Raw genomic sequence first — 14,492 nt, 5'->3', positions numbered from 1 at the left:
GGCTACACGGGGACCTACGTACCAGTGTATATGTCTGCCTACCTCATTTCTTGTAGCTCCCAGATGCAGCGGCTTGTCTTTAAGCAGCAGCAGTCTGTATTTTCAATAGCAACATAGCAGGTAAAATGCACGAGATTGGAGATAGCTCCCACAGGAAAGCTGCTAGGAAGGTACTACAGTGCTAGTTGATAGGCTACCTGGGGAGCTACCTACCAGCATAAGCAAGGTCTGCTTACGCACTTTCTTGTAACTCCCAGATGCAGTGGCACGTCTCTGAGCAGCAGCAGCTTATATTTTCAAAGGAGCTAAGCAGACAAAGTGTATGGGATGGGATATAGCTCCCACAGGAAAGCAGCATGGAAGATAGCACAGTGCTGACTGATAAGCCTATGAGGACGTTGCTACCACTGTAGGAAATTCTTCCAGTGCATTTTCCTATAGCTCGAAGTTGCGGTAGCCTGTCTCTGAGCAGCAGCAGCCTGTATTTCAGTAAGATATGAGCAGTAAAAATGAACAGGATTGGAGATCTCTCCCAAAGGAAAGCTGCTAGGAGGGTAGCACAATGCTAGGTAAAAGGCTACCCGGGGTCCCACCTACCAGCATAAGCAAGGTCTGCTTACGCACTGTCTTGTAGCTCCCAGATGCGGTGGCATGTCTCTGAGCAGAAGCAGCTTATCTTTTCAAAGGAGCTGAGCAGACAAGTGTACGGGATGGGATATAGCTCCCACAGGAAAGCAGCAAGGAAGATAGCACAGTGCTGATTGATAAGCCTACTGGGACATATCTACCAGTGTAGTCAAGGTCTGCCTGTGCACTTTTTTGTAGTAGCTAGCTGAGCCAATTGCAGGAAGATATAAACAGGTGTTGGCCATGTTCCACTTCACCGCCCAATCTGGCCAATAGTTGGGTGACCCCAGCTGGATCTGCGTCATGGCAAGCATTCCGAAAAACACACCAACCTGCAAAAGAGACTCAGTAGACCCTTAGACTCATATCTCTGGTCATATTTGTTTTGCTAGGACCCACTGCTGGGTTCCCTCCTTTTCTACACAAGCATACCCTTGGCCCAGGCATCTAAGCCTGCATCCTGACTCCCACTCCTTAGAGTCGATTTGCCGCAATTTGACTGCTGGTAATTTATCTACTGCTACCGGCTCTTGCTCCCTAAAGTGTGCTTGCACCGGTATGGGTCCTGACCCTCGAATAAAGTGGTCAAGGACATACAGACAGCGCATCAAAATATTGTGTTTCCTATCGGGGGTAATTCTATGTCCCATGCTCTCCCCCTCCCCAAGACGGCTGAGCTGTACTTTAAGAACAGCGTGAGTGCATTCAACGATTGCCTGTCCCTGGCTGTTGTGAGGGATATTGTGTACCAGTTTGATCTGCCAGGTTTGACAGAATTCCTGTGTCACATGGGAGGTGTAACAAGGCCCATTGTCAGTTTTGATTTGTTCAGGACATCCTAGGACGGCTATGCATTATAGCCAGCGCCAAATCACATGGCGCGCTGTTGCTCGGCGCGTGGGGGGAGCTAGTATATAGCCACTGCAAGTGTCAATGGTGACATGGAGGTGATGGTTGGGGCAAAAGGGCTCATAAATTGTGACAGCCATTTGCCAGATCTGATTCGGGAGCAGCCCTCGGCGATTGACTCCGGCTTTCCATGGTGGCACCGGAGCACATTGAGGGCAAGCAGCAACTATCTGCTTTTCCACTTGGAGAGGGATCTTGGTCTGATGATGTAGAACCCGTGCTCCACAATGCAAAAAGGCGTGTAGCTGCCTGGCTGCTGGGAAATCCTCTTGGGTGGAGATAGGCCATACATGCGTTGCTGCTTCGTCTGCCTTTTGGTTACCTTTGGTGAAGGCCCCTGGAATATTGGTGTGATTGTTGATGTGTACAATAGAGAAGGGGCAGTATGAGTTTGTAAAGCATTCAATATGAGGTCTGCTATACTGGTGGAAGCACAGATGGCTCATGCACAGTGTCAAACTAGTTTAGCAAAGAATCTTGAGTCGGTGACGATATTGAGTGGCGTAGAGTGCCATGCCTCCAGGACAAGGGTGACAGCTTTGGCCTCTAGATACCACATCGATTTTGTGGCATCAGTATGCAAGATTTTCTCTCATCTGTCTCCCTGTTTCCACACCACTGCCACTGCGTTGGTCTTTGATGAGGCATGTGTAAAGACAGTGCGGCCTTCCACCGGTGCTGTAGACAACTGCACGTCAGGTGTGCACTGCACGTTCTGCAGCAAGTGTAGCAGTGGGTGTTCTATCGGGCTGGAGAGCTGACCGGTAAAATCTGCTAAGGCATTTTGGAGCTCCCACTCCATCTGAAACATCTTTTTCCATTGTGGAACTGAAATAGGCAACATAAGGACAATTGGGTCCATTCCCCACAGTTGCCATGCACGCTGTCTTACCCATCTAATCATGGCCGTGCATGAGTCCACCTTTTCGTGGCTCTGATAGATCCACTGCAGGATGGTGAGATGACAACTACCATCAAGATGCCCCAGGAAACTGTGCGCTCCTTGTGGAATCAAATGGATAGTGGTGACCAACGGCTGACCTGGTTGCCATCTGGTCAAGGCATGACTGCACACAGTCGATAATGTTCACCAGCAATGCTTTCTGGTGGCCAGACAGTGTCCTTGGGGCTTGCGCTAAGAGCTTGCCTCTGAGAAGTGGGTAAAATATCTACATCTCATCCAGGGTGATCGGTACGAATGATCGCAACCACTGTAGGGTCCCCACTAACTGCTGCACCTGTTGTAGCATAGTTATCTGGTCAATTACCAACAATTTCTGCGCTCTCACTTGTCCTTCTGTGATAAGCATTCCTAAATATTTTATCCCACTACCCCACTGGGTCTTACTAGGTTTGATAATTAGTCCATGTTTAGCTAACTCCTCCACAACCTCCTGGTGGAGTTGGCAGAGGTCACCACCGCTGGGCAAGCTCAACAAGATATCATCCACATAGTGGACTATTTTTGCTTGTAACCATTTATGATGAATGAGTCGTAGGGCAGCGCCGACTGCCAATTGGCACAATATTGGTGAGTTTTTCATGCCTTGAGGTAGCACAGTCCACTGATATCTATGTGTCAGCTCTTAAAATCTCGCCCCCCTCCCAGCAGAAGCAAGCTCACCCAGAACAGGTCACATAGGAATGTGCCCAGGCAGGTCCCAAAGACTTCCAAGGAAGGAGACTCTGGGCAGCCTGTTCCACTGCTCCATCACCCTCATAGTAAAATAGTTTGGTTGTGGTTTTTGTTTGTTTGTTTGTTTTAATATTTAAGTGGAACCCTCTGTGTTCCAGCTTCATCCCACCACTCTGTCCTGTCGCTAGCTACAACAGAAAAAAAGAGATGTCCCAACCTCCCAACACCCACCCTTTAGATATTTGTAAATGGTAATAAGATCTCCTCTCAGTCTCCTCGCCTCTAGACTAAACAGCCTCAGTTCCCGCAGCCTTTCCTCGAATCTGAGGCAATTTTCTGCTACCAGACGCCAGCCTGTAAGCGGTTGGCTCCCTCCCCCGGCTGCATCCTTAATCAACTGCGTTTCCTGCGCTACCTTCTCGGCATTAGCAGTTACTTCCTGCAGTCGGCTGAGCAGCGCTGCCAAGCCCTCCTGTCTGCCCCCTCTCGGCATAGCCCATCCCCTTTTCTCTTCGCGGCTGCATGCTATCACACTCGCCTATCGAATACATCTCGACATCTCCCCTGTACTCTGTCCCCTCCTCCTCCAGGCATCATCTTTGGTGGCTCGTGGCGCAGCTGATATTTCTCCTTTCTCCCGCCCCCCGGCACCATCCGCCCCGGCGCCATCCCCAGCGCCGGCTGCACAGCCGGCATTCCGCTCTCCTGCTTTTTGTCTGCCCCGTGTGCCCGACGGCACCCAGTCTAACACGGGGTCGCACCTCCCCACTCTCCCCCGATCATCCTGCGCCCTACTCCCGCCCGACTCCGCCCGCTCGGCATCCCTCGTCCGCATCCTCGGCAACTCGTCCCAGGGGTAGCCCGGCGGGCTGGGCTCGACTGGGAAGCTGCTCTCGCGCGGGGACTCCACTCCAGGGCCGCACCCCTCACTCTCCTCCTCGCTGTCAAGTTTATCCCATTCCGCGTCCCCACATAGCGATGGACCCGTCTGCACACTCGTTTGAGCCTCCTGATTTCTACAAGCTCTCTCATCCGTTTGCACTTTCCACCCCTTGCCATGGATAGTTTCCTACGCCATCAACCAGACCTGTTTCTCCTGTGCCGCCTTAGACAGAGTCCTCTTAATCTCCCCCCACGTTTTAAGATGCTGGTCCATCCCCTTGGTCCCCGCCAAAGCAGCCTGCAGCATCTCCCCCTCTACCGCTGTCCAATTCTGGACCAAATCTGTGGGTGCCTGTAACACACCCCACTTCCGCATCCATATGAATCAAGTGGCCGTGGGTGCATGGTGAACCTGCTCGCCCACCTCAAGCGCTACTGCCTTGAGTGTGTTAATCACTTGTTCCATCTGTGCCATGGCCGTGGACGTCCTGTGTTCCGCCGATCACATCGGGATCACCGTATGTTGCCGCTACTGGCAACATCACCAGGCCTCCCGAACGGATCACTCAGCTCACCAGTCACTGAGGGGACAAGATCACAGCATACCCAGTATGGATGATGCTTTATTCCAGCTTTATTGTTTGCGCCATGTGCTTTTATCTGCTAGCACAAGCACCTCCTTTCACTCCGCCCCGTGGCTGCCTCTTCTGTACTCTCTGCCACTCATGTCACAGCCCAAGATCTTCCGGGTGCCTACAACTCCCATTATGCAGTTACATAATTTTAACAAGCAACCTGTATTTTCAGTAACAGCTGAGCAGGCAAAATGCACAGGAATAGAGATAGCTCCCACAGATAAGGTGCTGGCTGATAGGCTACCCGGGGACCTACCTACCAGTGTAAGCAATGTCTGATTATGTACATTTTTGTAGCTCGCAGATACAGTGGTATGTTTATGTGCAGCAGCAGCCTGCATTTTCAATAAGAGCTGTGCAGGTAAAGTGTATGACATTGCAGATAGCTGCAACAGGAAAGCCGCTAGGAAGGTGTCACAGTGCTGGTCTATAGGATACCCGGGGATTTATCTACCAGTCTAGGCAAGATCTGCTTACGTGCTTTCTTCTAGCTCGCAGAAGCAGTGACATTTTATCAGCAGCCTATATTTTCAACAGGAACTTAGCAGGCAAAATGCACGGGATTGCAGAGAGGTCCCAAAGGAAAGGTGCTAGGAAGATAGCACAGTGCTGCCTCATAGGCTACCTGGGGACCTACATACCAGTGTAGGCGAGGTCTGTCTGCCTGCTTTCTTGTAGCTCCCATTATGCACTGGCATAATTTTGACAAGCAACCTGTATTTTGAATAACAACTGAGCAGGTAAAATGCACAGGAATAGCAGGTAAATCGAACGCCACTGCTGATAGATCCCTCAGGAAAGCTGCTAAGAAGGTAGCAAAGTGTTGGGTGATAGGTCACCTAGGGATCACCATACCAGTGTAGGCAAGGTCTACCTGTGCCCTTTCTTGTAGCTCTCAGATGCAGTGGCATGTGTCTGCACAGCAGGAGCCTGTATTTTCAGTAGGAGGCTAGCAGGCAAAATGAACACCTCTGGAGACACCTCTCACAGGAAATCCGCTAGGAAGGTCGCACTGTGCTGGCTGATCTACCTACCAGTGTAGGCATGGTCTGCTTATGCTCTTTCTCGTAGCTCCCAGATGCAGTGGCAAGTCTTTCAGTAGCAACAGCCTGTGTTTTCAGTAGGAGTTGAGCAGGCAAAATGCTTGCAACCGGAGATAGCTCCCAAAGGAAAGATACGAGGAAATAGCAAGGTGTTGGCTGATAGGCTACCCAGAAACCTAACTACCAGTGTAGGCAATATCTGCCTGTGTGCTTTCTTGTAACTCCCAGATGCAGCAGCATACCTATGAGCAGCAGCAGAGTGTACTTCCAAGAGGAGCCAAGCAGGCAAAACGCATGCCTCTGGAGATAGCTCCCACATGAAAGCTGCTAGAAAGGTACCAAAGTGTTGGGTGATAGGCCGCCTGGGGAAGTAACCTACCAGTGTAGGTAAGATCTGCCTGTGCTCTTTCTTGTAGTTCCCAGATGAGATGCAGAGGCATGTCTCTTAGCAACAGCAGCCTGTATTTACAATAGGAGCTCAGCAGGCAACCTGAACAGCACTGGCGATAGATCCCTCAGGAAAGCTGCTAAGAAGGTAGCAAAATGTTGTGTGATAGGCTACCTGGGGACCTCCCTTCCAATGTAGGCAAGGTCTGCCTGTGCTCTTTCTTGTAGCTCCCAGATGCAGTGGCATGTCTCTCAGAAGCATTTCCCTTGTGTTGGATGTCAAGCAAGAAGGACAGAATACATTGGATGAACAGGGAGCTGCTCTCAGAGCTCCAGAGGGAAGAAGGAATGGTATGATCTTTGGACGCTAAGTCAGGATTTTCAGGAAGAATACATGTATGCAAAGAGAAGACATAAGCCAAAGCTCAGGTAGAGTTGAAACTGGCCATTGTTATGTCAGACAGAAGAAACTCCTGAGATACACAGATCTACAGGTAGGTAGACCTTCACAGGCATTCTCCTTGAAGAATTTGCCCAGAAAGTCCCCAGGTGCAGCAAAGACACCTCCCACCAAGGATGCAGGCAGAAACACTCCTCACCAAGAGCAGCAGGTAGAATGGAATTAGACCCAGCTCTGCCTGTTATCCCTCTGGCATCCAGGATCACCTTCATCTACCTCAGTGACTTGCTGTAAGAAGGAGTTTTTCTGCCTGAATTCTGGTCTCAGCCTGCTCTAGTGACAGCAGATCACACTGTGAATGGTACGTGAACACTACAGGGATCCACAGCTCCAGTATCCATAAGAGTCTTGTATTCTAGTGGATCTGATGTGCCAGGCCACACAGAACAACAAATCTAATTATCCCTGTCCTCTCCCTGACTGGAGGCAGGGCCCTTCTAAGATTGTCATGTGTATCACATACTTTCTATGGGAAAGAACTAGAGGTCCCTTCAAGAGGATCAGAAGCAAAATTAAGCACTACATCTCTGGGGAGCTGCTCACTGGAAACTGGGGCAGCATTTTTCCATGAGGAGTCCCTTTTTGGTTTTGCTTGTAGTTCTGGTACTTTTGTCTCTAGGACCACCTTAGGTTTTCCATCCCATCTTCTCATGTCCTCTCCCTTACTGCGTACATAGAACCACAGGTTGCCCCGGTGTGTGTACCCTCTGTATCTCCTCTCTTAATCAGAAGAATGCTCGTTCCTAATAGCAGAGACATGGGCCCATGCAGGTGGAGAGCAGGAGATCTCTTTCTTAAATTGTTGGAACTCATAGGATAGTTTCTCCACAGCAGAGACACAGGATTGTAAAGAAGAAGACAGACTTCCTTTGTACTGCCAGAGTTGTCTGGCCACTTCATCCACCGTTTTCCCCTCGCCTTTTATCCATGACAAGACAACCAACAAATTGGCATATGATGATGACGTGCTCCAGAGGAACTTTACCACATTGAGGATGTGCACTGGACCTCATCTGGATTGATGGATTGTCCAGATCATGATAAATGACTTCTACCACAGCCAGTTCCCTCAGGTACTGGATAACTTTGTCCATGGTAGTTCACTTGCCTGGGTGATATTTGATGTCTTCCTTGAATGGATACACTTCCTTTACACCTGAGAGAAGTCACCTCCAAAGGCTGCATACTTGTGTCCTTTTTCCAATTGCCTTGTCAATGCCTCCTTCCCTAGACAGGGAGCCCAGTTGTTTGGCTTCCTTGCCTTCCAGTTCCAGGCTACTGGCACCATTATCCCAGCATCAGAGCAGCCGGGTGACATTGTGCTTCCCTGGGTGACAGCTGAAGTCCTTCTGTATGTCTTGCAACTCGCTCAGGGATAGGGATTGGGTGGTAACTGTCTCATTCATAACTTCTGCCTCTTCCTCCTCTTCTTGTAATAGTCCTGCTTTGATTTCTTCTTCCTCCTAAGTGGAGTTTCTTCCCTTTCTAAGCGAGTTGACTTTCGCATCCAACATTTCTTCTTCTCTACAGGGTCAACTGATTCTGGCAGAGGTTGTTTTCCTGATTTGGCTGCAATGCCTGCCACCAAGGTTTGAGTAGCCATGCTGCCTGTTACTGAGGTCTGTCATTGGGGCTGGGGTAGCTGCAGTGCCTGTCAACCTGTTTTTCTCCTCTTTCCCCTGAGGGTGCTGTCTAATGTTGAGTAGCATCTGATACATACTAGTCAGGGCCCAGCACAGTGCAGTCAGTTGTGTCTCTCTGGAATAGCCATAGCATTTTCTTTTCAAGTACTCTACCACTGTATTAGGGTCATTTAGCTGTCATTTCAGCAAGGATTTGGGTCACGGTTTCATGGTTTTAAAAGGGAAGGAAAATGTTTAGGCAAAACAAAGGACAAAACGTGCATTTATCCCAAAGGCTGCAGCTCCTCTCTGCCTCTCGTGTGGGGCTGCTCTGGGGCCCACAGGCTCCAGCACGGCCTGTGCCATGGCCGACTCCTCACACAGTCCCTCGCCTGTCTGGGTGCACTCACACGGAGCTGCTGGTGGCTCTCAGTCCTGCCATGGCCCTGCGTGGGTTGCAGGGGTACAGCTGCCTTCTCACCACGGCTTGCAGAGGGGTCTCTGGTCTGGTGCTCCTCCTTCCTTCCTTCCTCCTTCTCTGACTTTGGGGTCCACATGGTCACCTCCATCTTGTATCACTCTTACACCTCCTGCCAGCACTTCAAATTCCCGTCCCTAAATAGTGATCACAGAGGCACCAGATTGGCCCAACCAGGCCGGAGGTGGGTCTGAACCCAGGAGCCGGGGAAGAGTCCAAAAACTCTTTACGGGGTCTTCACTGCAACCCCCTCCCCCGGTTACCAAGCAAAAGCTGCCCCTTGCTAAACCATGACAAGGAATTATCTTTGAAGAGTCTTATTGCAAAGGTAGAATCAAGAAAATGAGATGTCCTTCTACCATTTTTGGCGGACTGTGGAGACGTCTCAGCATTGCTTCTGGCTTGTGACACTATTCAAGGTCCTCTGTTTCCGCTTAATTAAACAGTACCTCTGTGTGGTGGTTTTGCCCAGCCAGCAATGAAGCACCTCAAAAGACTGTCTCTTGGTGCCACCCATTCTCCCCTGAAATGAGAGGAAAAAAACAACTAAGGATGTTGTGGATTGAGACAAGATTTATGGCTACGGGCAAAACATGCCTGACTACTCAACTTAGAGAGGAAAGTAAGGGACGTTTACTCTAGTATCTATTCTATTGCTGAAGATTCTACTATCTATTCTACTGAAGGTAGTTGAATGCTACTACCTTCAGCCTAATTAAACAGAAGGTTCCTGTGTTTCTGAACATTCATTCTTTATTACTGATTTTTTAGAAATTTTCTCAGAATCATTACAACTTGAAAAAAACCTTTAAGATCAAGTCCAACCACTAACCTCACACTGTCATGCCCATCACTAACTATATTCTTCAGTACTTTGTCTGTGCATCTTCTGAGTATCTCTAGGGATGGTGAATCCACCACCTCCCTAGGCAGCCCATTCTAATGCTTTATAGCCCTCTCAGTGAAAAAGTTCTTCCTAATGTCCAATCTAAACCTCCCTTGGTGCAACTTGAGCCCATTTCCTTGTGTCCTATTACTGGAGAGATCAAACCCCACCTCATTACAACTCCCCTTCAGGTAGTTGTAGAGAGTGATCATATCTCCTCTCAGCCCCCTCTTCTCTAGGCTAAACATCACCAGCTGTCTCAGCTGCTCCTCATCAGACTTGTTCTCTAAACCTTTCAGCAACTTTGTTGCCCATCTCTGGATATGCTCCAACACCATATCTTTCTTGTAGTGGAGACTGCAGAATTAAACACAGTATTGGAAGTACAGCCTTGCCAGAGCCGAGTATTAGCAGGACAATCACCTTGTCAACTGTCTGCGGTCTCAAACTAAGTGGTGGCACTATGAATTCCTGACTTGCCTAATTCTGCACAAATATAGACAAAAAAGAGACTGCTTGGAGAGAGTTATTAATCAGTTAACTCCTTCAGGGTAAATGGAGTTGGTAGTTTACTCTTTGTGACTTGGTGGTTTTTTTTCATTTAACTACTAAGAGGCTAAACAGGATAAGCAAGAAAAGTTTGGCAAGAAGCAATGTGACTGCAGAGGGATGAGTGGACTTATGAGGTAAGGAAGGGCTCAACCGCCCTCAGCTCTACTTGCATATTTTATCAGCAGATCACTAAGTTTTGAACTTGATGCAGCAAGGAGGTTCTCGTGATGGTCTACCATCTCCTACTACTTTGACCTTTGCCAGCTGTGCCCACCTTAGAAGCTGCGGGCCAGATGTGGCTTCTTTCCTCCACTGCCTCCTGCTCTCACTTATCCCCTATGGATCCCCAGCTTTCACCACTCCCATGTCACTGATGCTCCTGCCTGTCTGGCATCAGTCATAACTGCAGGATGCTGTCAAGCACCCGGTGCTAGACCTAACAGGCTAATTTTCCAAACAATAATGGGTCAGAAGGGAAGAGCAGCTCTCTCACCACAGGGACCCATGTGTCCCTGTGACCCATGGAGGGCAATGGCAGGATTGATATTTACCTGCAGCTCTGGGAGGACCCCATGCCCGAGGGGCAGCCTGATGGTATCTTCCCAGAGCAATGGTGCCAAGAAGAGAAAATTTCCCAGCAAATCTGAATTCACAGCTTTGAACTCTTACATGTGTTGATTATATGATCTTTTTTTTTTTTTTAATATGGGAAGGCTCAGACTGAACACAACTCCATTACTACTCCACTACTCAGATGCGAAGAGGAGATAGGGGCTCCAACCTGTCTCCAATAAGTGTCTATTAAACAACACTTGGGGCCAATTCAGAGCTCTCACGGAAGGTATCAACATCTTCGGTAGCTAAGCCCTGTCCCTTAGATACAATGAATTCCATCAGGGGACTTTAAACTAATCTGTTGATAAACATCTCTGCAAAAGTATCAGGTTGTTGTGACCCCCATACTACAGTGATCAGCAGTTCTCTGACCTCAACTCTCACCTATGCAGGTTGGACTTTCTTGTGTCCTGGGAAGCCTAGAACTGGACCCAGCATTGCAGGTCTGGCCTCACCATTGCTGGGGGTGGGGGACAGAAAAGGTCACCTCCCTTGACTTGCTGCCAACATTTTTTGCCATTTGCCACCATTTGCATTCTTTGCAGGACACACTGACTCGTGTGCAAATTGGTGTCCACCAACACCTGCAAGTATTCCTCAGCATATACTGGTTATGCAATCTCCCGTGTAGGCGTATATTTAAGTGAAAGGGGACATGATTTGTACCAGCCAGACAATTATTTATTTTAAGAATAAAGATATTTACTTAGTTTCAGAGAAACTACAGTACAGTCTAAGAGTAATTGAAGGCCAAATAGATGGGGTGTTATAACAACACAAGAAGTTGGTGTTTAAGCACAATGAGGTTGGTGTTTAAGTTGTTACAAAAATGAAACTTTGAGGGGCCAAGGTTGGCAAGCTGTTTCCAATCAGTATAGAGTAAAAGCTACATGCACAGAATGTGAAATGATAGAGTAACCAATTAAGCTTTGTGTGATTGTGTGTACGTGACTAACAATAGTATAAAGTTAGGCAAATGTAAGCAATAAATGACATTCATATCAACTACAGTGGTTGTGCTGCATCCGTCCATTTGCATCCCCGAATGAACATCACTTGCATCCCCGCACTCCCAATTTATTGTAAAAAGTTACATATGTTTGGTTTTGTTTTTACATCTTTCTGACCTTCAGACTTTGCCTGTTTTCCACCCTCACAGTGCTCATCACACTCACAGGGCATTCTGTAACTCATTCGCCAGCAATCAGTCTCATAATCTGAAGGTCACTTTACATTTTTTTGCCAATTACCAGTTCTTTAATCCCACAGGTAAACCAGGGACTGGCTGGTGGTGAGCCCTGACTGCAGTGGGGCTGTACAAGCCCATTCCAGAGGCATGTGGGCAGAGACCTCGGAGGCAGCCAGGATACCCTCTGTCCCAGGACAGACTTGTAAGTGTGCAGGAGGGAGTGTGTGTGTGCACAGGTTTGCATGTGTGAATGCGGGTGTGCATGTAGGGAGTGTGTTGTGTATGTGTGCACAGGTTTGCATGTGTGAGTGCAGGTATGCATGTAGGGAGTGTGTTGTGTGTGTGTGCACAGGTTTGCATGTGTGAATGCAGGTATGCATGTAGGGAGTGTGTTGTGTATGTGTGCACAGGTTTGCATGTGTGAGTGCAGGTATGCATGTAGGGAGTGTGTTGTGTGCGTGTGCACAGGTTTGCATGTGTGAGTGCAGGTATGCATGTAAGGGAGTGTGTTGTGTATGTGTGCACAGGTTTGCATGTGTGAGTGCAGGTATGCATGTAGGGAGTGTGTTGTGTGCGTGTGCACAGGTTTGCATGTGTGAGTGCAGGTATGCATGTAGGGAGTGTGTTGTGTGTGTGTGCACAGGTTTGCATGTGTGAGTGCAGGTATGCATGTAGGGAGTGTGTTGTGTGTGTGTGCACAGGTTTGCATGTGTGAGTGCAGGTGTGCATGTAGGGAGTGTGTTGTGTGCGTGTGCACAGGTTTGCATGTGTGAGTGCAGGTATGCATGTAGGGAGTGTGTTGTGTGTGTGTGCACAGGTTTGCATGTGTGAGTGCAGGTATGCATGTAAGGGAGTGTGTTGTGTATGTGTGCACAGGTTTGCATGTGTGAGTGCAGGTATGCATGTAAGGGAGTGTGTTGTGTATGTGTGCACAGGTTTGCATGTGTGAGTGCAGGTATGCATGTAGGGAGTGTGTTGTGTGCGTGTGCACAGGTTTGCATGTGTGAGTGCAGGTATGCATGTAGGGAGTGTGTTGTGTGTGTGTGCACAGGTTTGCATGTGTGAGTGCAGGTGTGCATGTAGGGAGTGTGTTGTGTGCGTGTGCACAGGTTTGCATGTGTGAGTGCAGGTATGCATGTAGGGAGTGTGTTGTGTATGTGTGCACAGGTTTGCATGTGTGAGTGCAGGTATGCATGTAAGGGAGTGTGTTGTGTATGTGTGCACAGGTTTGCATGTGTGAGTGCAGGTATGCATGTAGGGAGTGTGTTGTGTGCGTGTGCACAGGTTTGCATGTGTGAGTGCAGGTGTGCATGTAGGGAGTGTGTTGTGTGCGTGTGCACAGGTCTGCATGTGTGAGTGCAGGTGTGCATGTAGGGAGTGTGTTGTGTGCGTGTGCACAGGTTTGCATGTGTGAGTGCAGGTGTGCATGTAGGGAGTGTGTTGTGTGCGTGTGCACAGGTTTGCATGTGTGAGTGCAGGTGTGCATGTAGGGAGCGTGTTGTGTGTGTGTGTGCACAGGTTTGCATGTGTGAGTGCAGGTGTGCATGTAGGGAGTGTGTTGTGTGTGTGTGCACAGGTTTGCATGTGTGAATGCAGGTATGCATGTAGGGAGCGTGTTGTGTGTGTGTGCACAGGTTTGCATGTGTGAGTGCAGGTGTGCATGTAGGGAGTGTGTTGTGTGTGTGTGCACAGGTTTGCATGTGTGAGTGCAGGTGTGCATGTAGGGAGCGTGTTGTGTGTGTGTGCACAGGTTTGCATGTGTGAGTGCAGGTATGCATGTAGGGAGTGTGTTGTGTGTGTGTGCACAGGTTTGCATGTGTGAGTGCAGGTATGCATGTAGGGAGCGTGTTGTGTGTGTGTGCATGCAAGTGTGTGCAGGGGAGTGGGTGTGTGCAGGGGGGTGTGTGCAGGGTGTCCACACATGGGTGTGTGTGTGCATGCGGGGTGGTGTGTGCTCGCATGTGTGTGCGGAGACGGGGGGCATGCATGTACACTTACGTGTGTGGGGGTGTGTGTACACGCGTGCGTGCGCGTGACCACAGCGCCGTGCGCAGGGCTGTGCGCGTGAGCATGTGCGGCGGCGGCTGCCGCCTGCCCGCGCGTGGGGCGCGGCCCCCCGGGGGCGCGGCGGCGCGGAGGTGCCGCCCCCGCGCGGGGCGTGGCGCGGCGCGGCCGGCCATGGAGCGGGTGCTGGTGGTGGGCGCGGGGCTGACGGGCGGCGTGTGCGCGGCCCTGCTGCGGGGGGCGGTGCTGCGCCGCGTCGTCGTCTGGGACAAGGCGCGCGGCGCAGGTGGGTCCAGTTCTTGTCGCGGGGGGCGCGTGGCGTGGCGTGGCGTGACGGTTTCTGACGGGCTGTCGCGTAGGGGGCCGTATGAACACGAGCCGCAGCGCTCGGGACGCCGCCTGCACCGCCGACCTGGGTGCGCAGTACGTTACCCTCGGGCCCGAGAGTGCCGAGTCGTGCCGCAGGTGAGCTCCGCCCCTCGCCCCGCCCCGCGCGCGGCCGGCGGGAGGGGAGGTGCCGGCGGTGGGAACGCGGGCGCCCCGGCCTGGGCGAGGGCTGTGGGACCG

The 14,492-nt window shown here is 50.2% G+C and overlaps 1 protein-coding gene across 6 annotated transcripts in view; it reads left to right on the top strand.

The window, feature by feature from the left end:
- The first annotated feature begins 14,087 nt into the window (after positions 1-14,087).
- The window catches only part of RNLS (renalase, FAD dependent amine oxidase), a 67,052-nt gene continuing 66,647 nt past the window's right edge, over positions 14,088-14,492 (top strand). For all 6 annotated transcript variants that reach the window (XM_062000992.1, XM_062000993.1, XM_062000990.1 and 3 more), the window contains exons 1-2: positions 14,088-14,211; positions 14,285-14,390. In XM_062000992.1, the coding sequence (XP_061856976.1) occupies positions 14,100-14,211; positions 14,285-14,390 (218 nt within the window). In that variant the 5' untranslated portion in view covers positions 14,088-14,099. The remainder of the gene's footprint in view (positions 14,212-14,284; positions 14,391-14,492) is intronic.

Source organism: Colius striatus, chromosome 8 (assembly GCF_028858725.1).
Source record: "Colius striatus isolate bColStr4 chromosome 8, bColStr4.1.hap1, whole genome shotgun sequence".
Lineage (NCBI taxonomy): Eukaryota > Metazoa > Chordata > Aves > Coliiformes > Coliidae > Colius > Colius striatus.
Note: the sequence above shows the minus strand (reverse complement) of the source record. Positions and strands in the feature narration are given on the sequence as shown.